General features: G+C 30.7%; 1 protein-coding gene across 1 annotated transcript in view; it reads left to right on the top strand.

Annotated features, from left to right (window-relative positions):
• Positions 1–14,514, top strand: part of Sema3c (semaphorin 3C) — a 159,499-nt gene that overhangs the window by 98,985 nt on the left and 46,000 nt on the right. The window contains exons 7-11 of the mRNA XM_005340671.5: positions 3,257–3,376; positions 4,746–4,888; positions 6,104–6,218; positions 8,102–8,171; positions 9,963–10,107. Coding sequence (XP_005340728.1) covers positions 3,257–3,376; positions 4,746–4,888; positions 6,104–6,218; positions 8,102–8,171; positions 9,963–10,107 — 593 coding nt within the window. The remainder of the gene's footprint in view (positions 1–3,256; positions 3,377–4,745; positions 4,889–6,103; positions 6,219–8,101; positions 8,172–9,962; positions 10,108–14,514) is intronic.

The raw sequence follows: 14,514 nt of genomic DNA on the forward strand, positions 1-14,514 counted from the left end.
TAACCAGTAAATTAATTCCATATGGTCATTCAGACTGGGCAAGGAGAAGCCAAAAGTATATCAATGGGACAAAAGTTCAAAAGCTTTGAAACTATAACTCCCTGATTATGTCTGATGCAGAATATTTCCAGTTAAGTTTTCAAATATTATTTAATAATAACAGTGTTTTGAAAAGTCTTTTCTCCATTAGTATTAAAATTTTACTTACTTTTAGAATACAAGATAAAAATTATATGATGTATATGACAGTAGTTTTATATATATATATATGTGTGTTTGTATAAATACATAGTTTTCATTTACTTCAAATTAAAGTCTATGAAAATATATTTCAAAGATCCATTAACATAGTAATAATTGGGTTTCATCTTATTGAATATTGTTTAGAATAAAAATACTTAGAATATTGCAATATAAATTTTCTCGATAAAATATCATAAGCCCTTTAATAGTTTTGCCCTAGGAAATTGGAATTATTTACAAATGAGAGTTAGATATTGGTCTTCTTGATTTTTCAAAGACATAGATTTTGAATTCTTGTGCTCATGCTCCTACATTATCCTTTAATATTTTTAACATTACAATTTGTATTATCAAGGAAAGGCATTAAATATCTTGCTTAACTAAAAATTGAAAATAAAAAATAAAATATGATTTTTTATAATCTTGTATTTATCATTTTATTTGTCCATTTATTTATCCCTCTGAAAATTTCCCCAATATTTGCATGGTCATTTCATTTTTCTCATGTTACAGGGTTTTATTTTTTCCATTCAACTGCAATGCACTAAATAATACAGACTGGCTAAAACACTTTTATATATTAAATGCCAAAAAACATTAAGAATTAGAATGTAAAGTGTCACAATATAGGACATCACACTAGTGGTGAGTTCAATATTCTTTTGCAATTTTTAGTCATTGATATAGGACAACAGAGATGTCAGTTGTTAACTTTTATAGAACCTATGATTAAAAACCCATGAAGAAAAAAAAACAAAAATCCATGAAGATTTTTAAATCAGAGATAAAATTAGAAGGCATAATGTATTTGGATAAAATCTAAAAGATACAAGTTTATCTTTGCATAGAACCCTAAAAAAAATCTGAGGAAAACAAAAACAAAAACAAAAACATAAAACCTTCCTCTTGGACACAACTCCTTCCTAGGTGACATTAACTAAATATTTTTAGTAATAAAAAATGATTAAATTTTTGCTAACCTATTATAATAACTGCAAATTTAAAACAAAAAGTATAGCCAACCAGACACATGAGCTTATTTAGAGTTAGAGATATAACTATTAAAATGGTATATAATAGGATTAGATAAGCCTTACACCGACATTTGAGTGTCTTTTTTTTTTTATCTTGAAGCATATATGGTAATCAGTAGCTGTGCTAATCAGTCTATTGAACAGCAGGAATTTATAATCCAAGGTTTATGATAAATTGGTTATAACAAAAATGGGAAAGATATCTCAATTTAACAGTCAATCTATGTGTATATATGCATACAAATGTTCCTAGAATTTTAAATTGTTGAACTGCTCAAAAAGGCCTTCATGCACATTTTTGTTATCTCTATGTAATCTGTTTCCATGGATTCTGGACCCCTACTAGGAAGGAGACCTGGGGAGCAAAAGCCCTGCCACACCAGCTTGCTCACTGGTAGGGGTCCATTTCATAACCTGGTGATCACATATTCCACACATTCCACCCTCCATTCTATCTTTGTCCTATTAGTCTTGCTTATTACTGAACAGTGAGCTTAGAGTGCTTTAAATGTTCCAGTCCTGCCAAAATGACCACAATCTGAAGGTAGCCAAGAGAGTAATCCTAGAACATCAGTTAAAGAACATCAGTCAAAGAACATCAGTCAAAGAACTGCTGCATGGCAGTTCAGTGGGATAGACTTCATAAAGGCAATTCTTTTTAAAATAGATTCTTAGCTACTGTTTTATACTCAAGGATTGCTTTGCTTCTTATTTCTTACCAGTGCAAGGCTGACTTCTCTTATTAGGATAAAAAGTAATATGGGTCTTCAAAACTAAGTTAAACGTGGTAGATTATACAGATTAGACATCTAAATAGACTATTAATAACAGTAAATAGGGCTGGGGATGTGGCTCAAGCGGTAGCAGGCTCGCCTGGCATGCATGCAGCCCGGGTTCGATCCTCAGCACCACATACAAACAAAGATGTTGTGTCTGTCAAAAACTAAAGTAAATAAATAAATAAATATTAAAAAATTTTCTCTGTCTCTCTCTCTCTTAAAAAATAACAGTAAATAATTTTAATTTTTGAATATATTTTCTTTATTCTCACTATATTCTATTTTTTAATGACTGAATTACAATTGAAAAAAAAATGCTGTTTTTACTAGGAAACTTCCAGTCCTATAAGTCAAAATATACATTTTCAATGAATAAATCTTTTAATCCTTAATACTATTTTGAAAATTTTAACATAGACCCATGCCACCAAGTAATAATAATAATTGTATTCAATGCATTTGGTAAAATAATATGATTTTTTAATATTCAAGGCAATTTTAAAATCATAATCCAGTTTTCATGTTTTATAGATGAGAAAATTGAGAGTCAAGGTGTTAAATGATGCATCCCTCATTCCCAGTGTGTTAGTGGTTGCCAAAATTAGAAACCAAGTTTTCTGCTTTATTTTTACTTACTAGAAGAAAGTGGCTGGGCATGGTGGTGCACACCTGTCATCCCAATAACTCAGGAGGCCAAGGCAGGAAGATCAAAAGTTTAAAGTCAGCCTCAGCAACTTAGTGAGGCCCTAAGAACTTAGTGAAACCCTCTCTCTAAATAAAATATAAAAAGGACTGGGGATGTGGCTCAGTGCTTAAGCACCCCTGGGTTCAATCCCTAGTACCCAAACCAAAAAACAAAAGGAAAGCAATTAATTAAGCTATTTTTTAATAAATCTACTATTTCTGATACACATATAAATTTGTAATTAGTAAGATTAAGACAGAAATTTTTATTTCATATAGGAAAATTTATTTTAGATTTCAGTTTTAAGAAATGTGTATATTCATACATTAATCATAAAGGCAATAATAAGATCAGATTAAAATTTACCATTTTTAATTCAAAAAGACAGTGGAAACCAATTAAATATTACAAACATTCTATAATATTTGAGATGCTCTACTAACAAACTCTCCTTGAATTTTAAGAAAGCTTCAAAAAATTTAGGTTTCTATTGACGTTGTTTTACCTTTTCATAGATGAGGAGCTTTTCTCAGGAATGTATATAGATTTCATGGGGACAGATGCTGCTATTTTTCGAAGTTTAACCAAGAGGAATGCAGTCAGAACAGATCAACACAATTCCAAATGGCTAAGTGGTAAGAAAACATCTTACACATTTTTCCTCTGGTATTTTGCTTTAAACTAAGATTAATTCTGTGGACCTAGAAGAATAGTTATAAACTGAAATGTTAGTCTATGTCATGAGTAATCATAATTCTGTACTCTATGATTTAAATTATTTAGTATAAATGTCCAGTTCCTTATCTTATTAACCATCATATAATTGTCACAGGAATATGAATAATTAAAAGCAACAGTGACACTCATCATACATGCCAATACCTAAGCATGTTCTCTAGCTATTGAATGGTAACTTATTACAATTAAATATGCTTTTTGTTTCATCTGAATGCTTATGTATTTTAATAAAGCCTAAAGTAAAAATCATCATAAATTAATGATGTAATAGATAAGTTATATTCAGGAATCCTTCCTATTTGTTTTATGTTTAGATTCAAAAATTATAAAATTCATATTTTTTTCCAAATTTCACTAATATTTTATAGAAATCATAGATATGATAACAGTGATTCTCATTGTTCAACTGTTTCCAATTCTTGAAGTCAAATGGAGTTCACATTAAAAAAAATGCACATTTGATTCTGTTGTATGATTCCAATCAGTTGCTGTTGTTTAAAGGAGGAAGAAACCACTAAGACCTTTGTCATTTCCCCTTGAGGAAAATTTCTAGCTGACTCTAAATTTGTCTCTTTACTTAGCATTGCTTAGTGAAGCATGAATCACCACAGTTAAGCATCTTATTTCACTGATAGCACAAGAAAGCATTGATTGTTCACTTAATTCTTCAAATTATTCTTTCAGTACATCTGGAAATAGAGTATTCTAAAAGTTGTTTTGTTCTTGAAAAAAGAAACCCCGTATGTCTTCAAATGAATGTATTTTTTCCTTCAGAAGTTTCTCCTTCATTTCATTTGCTGTATTTTAAGAAAAATGTGTTTTTCAGAATTTGGAGACCCAAATCCTCATTCTACTTCAATGAGTTTGTGTTTATGTGCACTAGATTGAAAACCACACTTTAAAAACAAACTTTTTTTTTCAATAAAACAACCCATCAGATTCCATCGGAAATAAATAGTAGAAAAGTTTTTCAATTTTCGAAACTCATTGGTGCACAAAGAAGTTATGCATTCGCTGCATTTCTAAAGTGTACTGCAGACAGAAAAAAAAAATACTTTGAGCTATCATAGCTCTACTTTGTGGTACTTGACATTCCTGATGTGGTATGTAGAGTGAATATAAATACTGGTTTTTGAAATTTTGTCTGGGAACATTGAATTATTCTTCTGTACCAAAGATGGGGAAGGCATGTGCCTGTGGTCTCCTTGAAAGAAAAGTAGATGGGTTTTCATCATGAGTATATATAGTCTTTATATTTGTTTCCAGAACCAATGTTTGTGGATGCACATGTCATTCCTGATGGAACTGATCCAAACGATGCTAAGGTGTACTTCTTCTTCAAAGAAAAGCTGACTGACAATAACAGGAGCACAAAACAGATTCATTCCATGATTGCTAGAATTTGTCCTGTAAGTATTATTGTTTTAATTTGAAGAAAGTCTCCAAAATATGTAAATATTTTCCCAATAGTTTATTTTCAAGTTTTTTAAATCTACTTTTACAAATAAAGTACTGAGAAAAGACATTTAATATTAAGTTTATTTGTGTCAGCCACAAGAGATAAATATGCCCAGTTTCAGTAAACATCATCAGAGAAATATTTGGATTGCGGATTTATAGAAATGAACAGTTTTGACTAATTTTTGCATACCCATTCAATATATTAATATTCAAACAAATAGCTTCATAATCTATTTTAAAAGAAACAAAACAATTCTTATGAATAAAATTCAATTGAATCTCAACAAAAGTTATTATGGAACTGTCTATAATACTGAAAAATAAAGAAATGCTTGAGCAAATGCAGTTCTAATTATGGAGTAAACAAAATGTTCTGTGTATCAACAGTGTACATAGCACTCAAAAAATCCATAATGTCCTCTCATTGAAATTTTATAGTATTACACTCATTTTTAGTAGTATCTTTTTGTGAAAAAAGTATTTCTCTAGTGTTAATTTATCTCCATATATTCTACTGATCAGGGTTCAGCTGTTTCTCAATCATTTGGAACAAGAGAAGAAAGCCAGAAGAAAAAGCAAAAGTCATTTAGATGCAGGAAAAAATGTCAGTAGTAGAAACTATTTGTGAATGGTCCAAATGCCATTCCTGCTGCCTCAGTCAGAGAAATGTGTGTAGTCAAGCATCTAATAAAAACACTAAGTGACCATGCAGAAAAATGAAGGAGGGAAAACAGAATTATCTGGGACCATTTGAAATAAAGATACATCCAGTGTCTTAACTATAACAGAATTTCCAACCCTCAATGTGTACAATAAGGTTTGTTTATATCAAAGACAGTGAGTTATCAAGAAAAGTCAAATTAAAATTATTCACTCTCTATATATTTTATGAATATATAATTGTTAAACTCAGGACATAAGTTTATTATTCTAATTTATTAATTTCTAGAAGATTCCATATTATAAGAGAATATAGACAAACTATAAGGTACTATAAGGTACTCTAGATAGTAAATGTTTTCCTTTATTAATGGAAAAATATGGTTAACTTTCCCATTGTTCAAATTATAATAAATCTTGAAGTAATCAGAGTCCATGCTGAATTTATAATGCACTTCATTATTTTCTGAAGAAATCTGAATTATGTTTCAAAATGATTTTAGAATGACACTGGTGGGCTGCGTAGCCTTGTCAACAAGTGGACCACCTTCTTAAAAGCGCGGTTGGTGTGTTCAGTCACAGATGAAGATGGCCCAGAAACACACTTCGATGAATTAGGTAATTAGGTGTGAGATTGAACAATGTTTCTGTCAGAGAACTTGTAAGGTTCATATATTTTAATAGCCTTTCAGAAAAGGGTGAATCTTCCATGGATCTTTTCAGCATAAATAAAATATGCCATTTTAAACCAATGATGTGGATAACATTCATAAATTTCTTTAAGTATTTTCTTAATCTAGTTTACTCAAGGGCACTGCTGAAACATTTAGTTTTACAATATGTGAATGAATGTGTGTATATGTATAAATGTGGGAGTGAACCTATATGATTTCTGTATAGGTGATGATATGTTTCAGGTTTTGCAAATGAATATGTATTTCATGCATTAGAAAATCTGGTATTCTGATTTAAGATCAGTTTGATAGGAATACAGATACACATTTTTACAGTTGTAGCTCAATGGACAGAAAGAATTTGAATGAAAAATGTAGAAAAGAAAAGAGTAGAAAATAGATTTGTGCTCACATCTTAGCTGGGCTATTGACCTTGAGACCAATTATCCCAAGCATGAGGAGGAGTATACTTTAAGGTCAAATAAAATGAACACTCTGATTCCTTTCTACCAAGGAACAGTTCTCTTTAAAAGAAGTAACTTGGTATGCATCTTAATGTGATTTTTTATAAGAGCCATTTTTAAATGACCTTTCTTTTGTCTTCACTAAAATGTAAACTCTGATTATTCTCATATTATAAGGCAAGTGATAAGATAAATAACAAACTCTATTACAATATAGAAAAATTCAGTGGTTCTAGTAGTTTTAAAACTGAAATAGTTGTTCTCAAAACTCATTTAGTTGATCATGCCAACAATATTTTCTGTATCAACTTTTCTACAAAAATATTCTAAATATCATTTTGTGACATAGTCTGGTCACTCATTATTTTCCCCCAAGTTATTTGCAAGTGTTCATGCTTCAGTGTTGTTATTTTGACCAGAGCTAGACATTGTCAGCATTTATTCACATATAGAAAGGTTAGTGCTTATTAATTTATTTCTTAGAAAATTCTAAATTTATTATTAATTTAAAATAAATACATCTGTTTTTATATTCATCAGCAAGTATCATATTTGTAAAATTGTCACTAAATCCAAGCTACATTGCAATTAATTGGGATTTTCTATCAGAAATTTAATTTCATGTTATTACTGACTACTGTACTTTGATACACATACCTTTCTCATTGCTGTAATATATTTTAAATGTCTTATGGAGGAATATTTCGTTAAATAAAAATATCACAGTCAATTTTGGCCATAATATTTTATATTAAAAAGTCACTATGAGTTTTTTCATATTCTAATCTCTTACCCTGGGTTAAAAACAAATTAAGATTTGTAATATTTTTTAATTTAAAAAACTAATATTTACACGTGGAAAAATAAGAATTCATACCCCATTTGAATCAAATGTATCAAATGTATGATCATTGTATTGTCTTGAGCAACTAATAAAAAAAAACCTAATATTTAATCATTAAAGAATGTTTAGAAAATTACAGAAGCTAAAAATCAACAAGAAGATTTCCTTAGCTTTTGCTACTTCAGGAACATTCATCGTTGATCTTTTCTTCTATTTTGGTATATAGTTTATGGCTTACATGGTTATAATCTATATTATATACCACTGTGTCTTTTTCCAGTTAATATTATTTTGTTAGCATGTTTTCCAGAGAGAGACTAGTCTTCAGACTAGTGTCTGTGTAACATTTAATTTACCATGTGTTTACCATTTAGTTATTTCCAAATTATAAAAAATGATCCAGGAATATCTTTCTTCAGAGTACTTTCGATAGTTGAAATTTTCTGTTTTTTTAAATAATTGAAACAAAAATAATTAATATTTGGGAAATTTAAAAGAATGACATTTTCCTTTTTATAGAGGATGTGTTTCTGCTGGAAACTGATAATCCAAGGACAACACTAGTGTATGGCATTTTTACAACATCAAGGTAATTATTAAAAATTACATTTTGTGAGTTTAACACTAAACTTTATTGAACAGAATTGTTATTATGAAAGCATTCTTTTCTTCACCTTTTATGTTTCCATAGTATTTTTGATGCAGTCCTCCCATTTTATTTACTTTTTTTCAGATTACCAAAACATGTTTGATCTAAACAAATATTTTCAAAATATTCTGTACAGAGTACTTGTAATGATCACAAGCTATCTTCTCAAAGAAATGAAAATATGAATGACACCGTAGAAATGAAGTATATAACATTACTTTATTTTTGAGAAAATAACCTCAACACTCATGATTTCAGTAAGACTTTTGGCATTGTTGTTGTAGGCAATGGATACATTTCTTATCTAGATGGTGGCCATGGTAACACACGTGTTGACTTAGGCCCAGAATCACCAAATTGCATACATTAATTATGTGCAGTTTTTTGTATGCAATTATACTTTAGTAAATCTGGGAAAAATTTGTCATTTCTATCAAAATAATTTTCTGCATCAATATGGTGACAAATATTTAGAAAGTAACAAGAATGGAAACTGTTTTTATGTTAATATGACATAGTTTTATATATTTCCAAATAGACTTAATGTTTCCTAGGTTCTTTGGGATGCCCATACCAGTTATTAAATATTTCAAGAGTTTCTCATATTCTCACTCTTTCCTGCACATATTTCTGTTTATTAACTTTAAACTAAAGACGTTACTTTGACTTCAGCCTTATACTCCAGCTGTGACTACTTAACCAATGCAGGATGTGTTTGGTCCTTTTTATCAGAAGTCAAGTACAAAACAAAGATCTAATGGTTTTAGCATTCTTTTTTGAGAGGGTTAAATCATGGTATAATTTTAAACTTTCATGAGCTATTCAAAGGAAAAGAAAATTGCAAAAACTATTGATTTTAAATCATTTATGTTCACCTCCTAAGATGTCCAAAAATGATGTCCTTCAAGATGTGCTTAAACTCTTTTTCAAGCAAAGCAGTAGTTTAACTCACTAAGAACTGAACAAAGAAAAGGATAACCAAATTCTTAAGAAATTTTAATTAGATGAAGAACAGTTCCCTAGTTATTTTTTCCCTAATGCTCAATAGCTCTAATATTGAAAAACTCAAAATTATAATTTTAGACTATTAATGCTACTGAATAATGATGTATCTTGTTTATTTTCATAGGAACACAATACCTTTTCCACTGGGAATCTAATTTCAAATAAATATGTGAGACAGAGGAGTGTTGGTTTCAGTCAATATGCCATAGTAAGGATTCAAATAAATTTTAGGATATTTTTATTGACTAAAGGAAATTTAATAAATCTTTCTTAGATCCCCCTTTTTTGTGTGTGTGAATAGCAGGAAGAGTATAAATAATGACCAGTTAGGCTTTTTCAACTATTATTCAGTATAGCATGTGAGAACACTCTCACATTTAAATAATAATTCACATTAATATTTTTAAACAAAATTATTAGTAAATCTTTGGTGGTATTTAAGATAAACTAGTTAGAAGCTTGTTTATCCTATTTTTTCAGAAACAATGAGAACTTTTCAATAACTTATTAATATCCATTACTTCCATGGATAAATTAAATATTTTAATGCTTTATGTATCAATGCCTTATTTCAAAACAGCAGTTTTTCATCTTCACACATAGTGCACCATAGTATTCAAATTTTCCATGAGGAATTATATCAACCTTTTTTCACAAACTTTACCATTGTTTTCAAATTATAATACATTTTTAAAATAACATGGACTCTTTCTGTTTTATTTTCAGCTCAGTTTTTAAAGGTTCAGCCGTGTGTGTGTATCATTTATCTGATATACAGACTGTGTTTAATGGGCCTTTTGCCCACAAAGAAGGGCCTAATCATCAGCTGATTTCCTATCAGGGGAGGATTCCATACCCTCGCCCTGGAACTGTAAGTATCCAGAAAAGTTTCTTTGTCATCATGCATTAAAAAAAAAAAAAATGAACAAGATCTGAATATCATGTTGACATTTACTAAATATAAATATAGACTTAGGTATGCTCATTATAATTTTTCAGCTCAAGGATTCTCTGATTTGGGATTTAACTAATATGTCATATATGTAACAGAATGCTCTGTATATTTTTTGTAAATGCTATTACTAACAAGATCTCATTAAGATTTCAGAATAACTATGCAAGGCATACAGGAAAGAATTTTCATAATTATAATGGCACAGTAAATGTAACTTTGAAAGTGGTAACTTTTCAGTGGAAACCTAAGGATTTGAATGGTAATTGATTTTCACAACAGTTTCCTGTATTAAAAAATCTCATCTGTTTTAATGAGGACTAACCATATGAGAATTAATTTAGAGATAACAGGGAGATATTTCGAATTTTAGGCATGTATTTAATTAAAAATTATGTCTTATATTTTCCTAAGACAAATGTTTTGTATGTATAATAAAATAAAATGGTTATATAGTACAAAACAATATGTAAATTAGAACTTTTTAACCATATTCAACTTTCTATTAAGAAATCACCTGTTTTTGAAGCATGTGGATGTTTCTGTATCATGTAATACTAATAATAGTAAGGGATACATTTAAGACCAATTTCTCCAACTGAATTATAAACAATGCATTTGCAGACCAGTTTTGAACTTTTTTCTGGGACTTGGTTAAAAAATTTCTACTGTTTGTTTTTCACCAGTGCTATAATTATGCTGCTTTCTAGAATAACAATTAGTGTCTCAATCTGTAACATGTCATATAGAACATCATTTGAAAGATGTTATTCAGTTGACATTCAAGAGAAATATAATCTTCTAATATTTCTGCATTTCTTAGAATAATATTATAAATTATAGGACGGGAAAGATTTAAATTAAAAAAGATAGCTAGCATACTATTTTGTTGACAAACTTTTTTTTTCTTTTTACTTTAACTTGAAATTTCCTTTAACAATATACTTTCAGATATTACCCCATGTAATTTTTATTTGTTGATTCACTTTATTTTTATGTTACTAGAGTGTATTTGTAATGTATTACTTATTTATTTTCTCATTGTCTTAAATTATCGTGCTGTAAGTTTTTTCTTTTCAATAGGAAAAATTATTTTCATACATTTAAGGAGACTATTTATTTAAAATTAAGAGGCTTGAGTTTAGTTTCCTTTCCAGCATCTCAAAGAAAAAATCATTGATATGTATTTTATGTAGAATCATTAACTTTTAATTTGGGAAAATTATGAGAATTGCTGCTTATTTCTCAAAACATTACAATTTTAAAAGTCATAGTCATATTGGTAGCATCATATCATAGTATTCACAATATTCTTTTAAATCGTCTCTCCTTTATGTTCACAGCTCAAAAGAAGGTGAATAAAACATTTGTTTATTTTGTATAATGCAAGGAAAAGAAAGAACTGAGATAGCCACTTAAGAGTTCCTCAAGTTGAGGAGTTGGATAAATTAAAGATGACAAAAGAAAAGAGGAGGGGGGGAAATGCTGAGCAACTTCCAAATCCCATTTCAAGTGAAAGGCTCCCATTATTCCATTCACAGTATTTCATTTCCAGAAGGCTCACTGATACCATACTCACGGACATATCATATTTTTGAAGTTGCTTTAATCATAGCTTCATCTTAGTACAGACAATTAAGAGGTAGTTGTTACTGAATATACTTTAATCAATGACTCTTTGGAACATGTATATATGGGATTAGTAAAGGAGCATCTGATTTATAAACTCAAAAAAATTTTTTCTCCTCCACTAAAAACAACAACAATCAAAAAACAAAAACAAGCAAACAACAACAACAAAAACTAAAAACAAAAACTTTTGGAGAAACCCTGAAACCCTGGGACAAACCAACAAAACAGAAGAAAGATGACTATGCTGGTTAAATCAGGGTTTGAAGCTTCAGGTCTTCCTTTAGAGAGTTTTGGAGACACCTTGTATCCACTGCAAAGAACAGATTATGTTAAGTATATTATTTTACCTGCATCTCTTCTTAGTTAAGAACATCACCATAGTAACTTGAGTTTGAATTTTGTTTTGTTTATGTTCTTTGCTGCACTGGGGATTGATTCTAGCATCATTTTACCACTAAGCTATATCCCCAGACCTTTTTATGTGTCTTAAATTGTGAGACAGGGTCTTGCTAAATTGTTCAAGCTGGACTTGAACTCAGATCTCCCAATTGCTGCAATTACGGGCATACACTGCCATGCCCAGCTTTATAGTAATAATTTGAAATTGGCCATGATGGGAGCATTTACACCATGGAAATTGGCAAATGCTACAAATCAGGGTTTATGTTTTGTTTGTTTATTTGTTTGTTTTCCTGAAGAAAAGTCATCTCTGTCCTCACCTCTCATTAGTCTCTTTATCCACAAGGAAACTTAAAAGCTACCTTACCATAAGAATAGTACTGTGGTTCATAATGAAAAAAGCCACTCTTGTCTGGAAGGAAACATTCTACAAAATGTGCAAAGAGATCAGCCCTTTTTAGTAAAACACAACAAACCAATGCTAAATTAGAAAGTTCTTCTAACAGTCACTCTGTTCATTTTTTCTTCCTTTTTCTTTCTTTCTTTTTTCTTTTCTTTTTTTTTTTTAGCTCTTCTCCATTCTGAAGCAGTGTAGAATAAGCCAGGGCTTAGTGACACACATCTGGAACAGACTCCATGAAAAAGGGAGTAGTCAATATGTCAGACATATTTCTATAATGTGGTTTTTTACATCTGGTGTTGAGACCAGAACAGCTCCTTTAAATCAAAAAATTGTCAGTTGAGTGATCCTGAGGGAATAAAAAAGGCAGGGTGGAGGAGTGACCTCTGGCATTCCTCCTGGAAAAGCATCCTTCCCTCAAGACTTGGTCCCTCCACCCTTCACAGAGCAAAACACCATGAAGTCAGCTCTCTGACTCAGAGTGACCAGGATCTGTCTCTTGCCTGGGCTTCCTGCTCATGTAGCCAGAGAACCTGCAGCCAAGTGCCCCAAAGCATTTCGTCTCCTCTTGGCTTAAGAATGCTGCCTCTGAAGTCCTCCCAGCCAACGGTGGACTGTGATCATGGTACTTTATTTCCCGACACAGTAGTCTGGTTGCTGGGTCAACCCCATAAATATATGACTGTGTTCTTAGAGAAATGACACTGGCAGAAATCCTATACCCTCATTCTAATGCTCCCTGTAGGTGCTTCTTTTAAAGCAGAGCTGATAGTAGTGTTAGCAGAGGCCCAACCAGCAAGCTCAAGTCAGTAGGAGGAAGTCTGCCAATTTTGTCACAATGTTTTTCCATAAGTAATTCAAGTTTGTGGAAGAAACAAGACACCTTTGGTATGTTGGGAAGGGCAGCCAAAGACTGCAGGCTCTCTCCCTGGCCCAGCTTACATATTACTTTATTCTGTTGCAACATATATAAACCTTCTGCAGAAGATAGTTTTTTTGTATATACTGCATATCCTTTTAAAGAAGAACCTAATAAAAGTGTTCAATTTTAATATGTATTTATAAGTGTAGCAGAACCATCTGCTTGAGTGCCCCAGGAATTACATACAGTTCCCTAAATACTTCAACCTTTGTGTTCTCATCTCTAAACTTCTGCACTGACCTTGGCAGCCTGAAGTTCTCCACTGTTCTAAGTTCATTTAAAAAATATTGACTCTTAAATATATACAACAGTTGATCCTGAACTAAGCTCTGTTATTTATTTTGTATTTGTCTCATATTATTCCTCTGTTTCTTAGTTGTAGTTGTGCTTTGAATTTGTTATTTGAGAAGTTGTGTCTAGAAAGCAACAGCAATTTCTTACTAGCCGTCCCGTACTGAGCATATCCAAATTCATTTTTTAATAGAAGATGTACAAAGAATGACCACATACATATATTAATATGTAACTATATTATTAGAAAACTTTAATAGATGTGAACTTTAGGAGAACATTGTGGAGAATCAGAAGGCACAGGAGTTTAGGAAAGAATTAAGTTAAGACAACCATTATTGATACTTCCTTAACATGATTATTTATAGCATTTCATCTAACACTTTAAGAACACTTAAAATGTCGTTACTGGAAAAAATGCTGCTTATCACTGCTGACAAATAGAAAGATAGAAAGAAGGACTGAATAAAAGCAAACACTTAAAGGAACAGTTTAACCAAAATTGCTTACTGGTTATTTGTAGAGTAAACTAAACCTTCTGAAGAATGACACACCAGCCTAATTAATGGATAAAGGGTTTTATTTTATGATAGACTATGGATGTTCCATTAAGTGGAAGTTTCAACACATGTGCTCTATCATAAGATGAGGAGAAAGTTAATCACATCTGATTTTTACTTGG

This window comes from Ictidomys tridecemlineatus, chromosome 2 (assembly GCF_052094955.1).
Source record: "Ictidomys tridecemlineatus isolate mIctTri1 chromosome 2, mIctTri1.hap1, whole genome shotgun sequence".
Lineage (NCBI taxonomy): Eukaryota > Metazoa > Chordata > Mammalia > Rodentia > Sciuridae > Ictidomys > Ictidomys tridecemlineatus.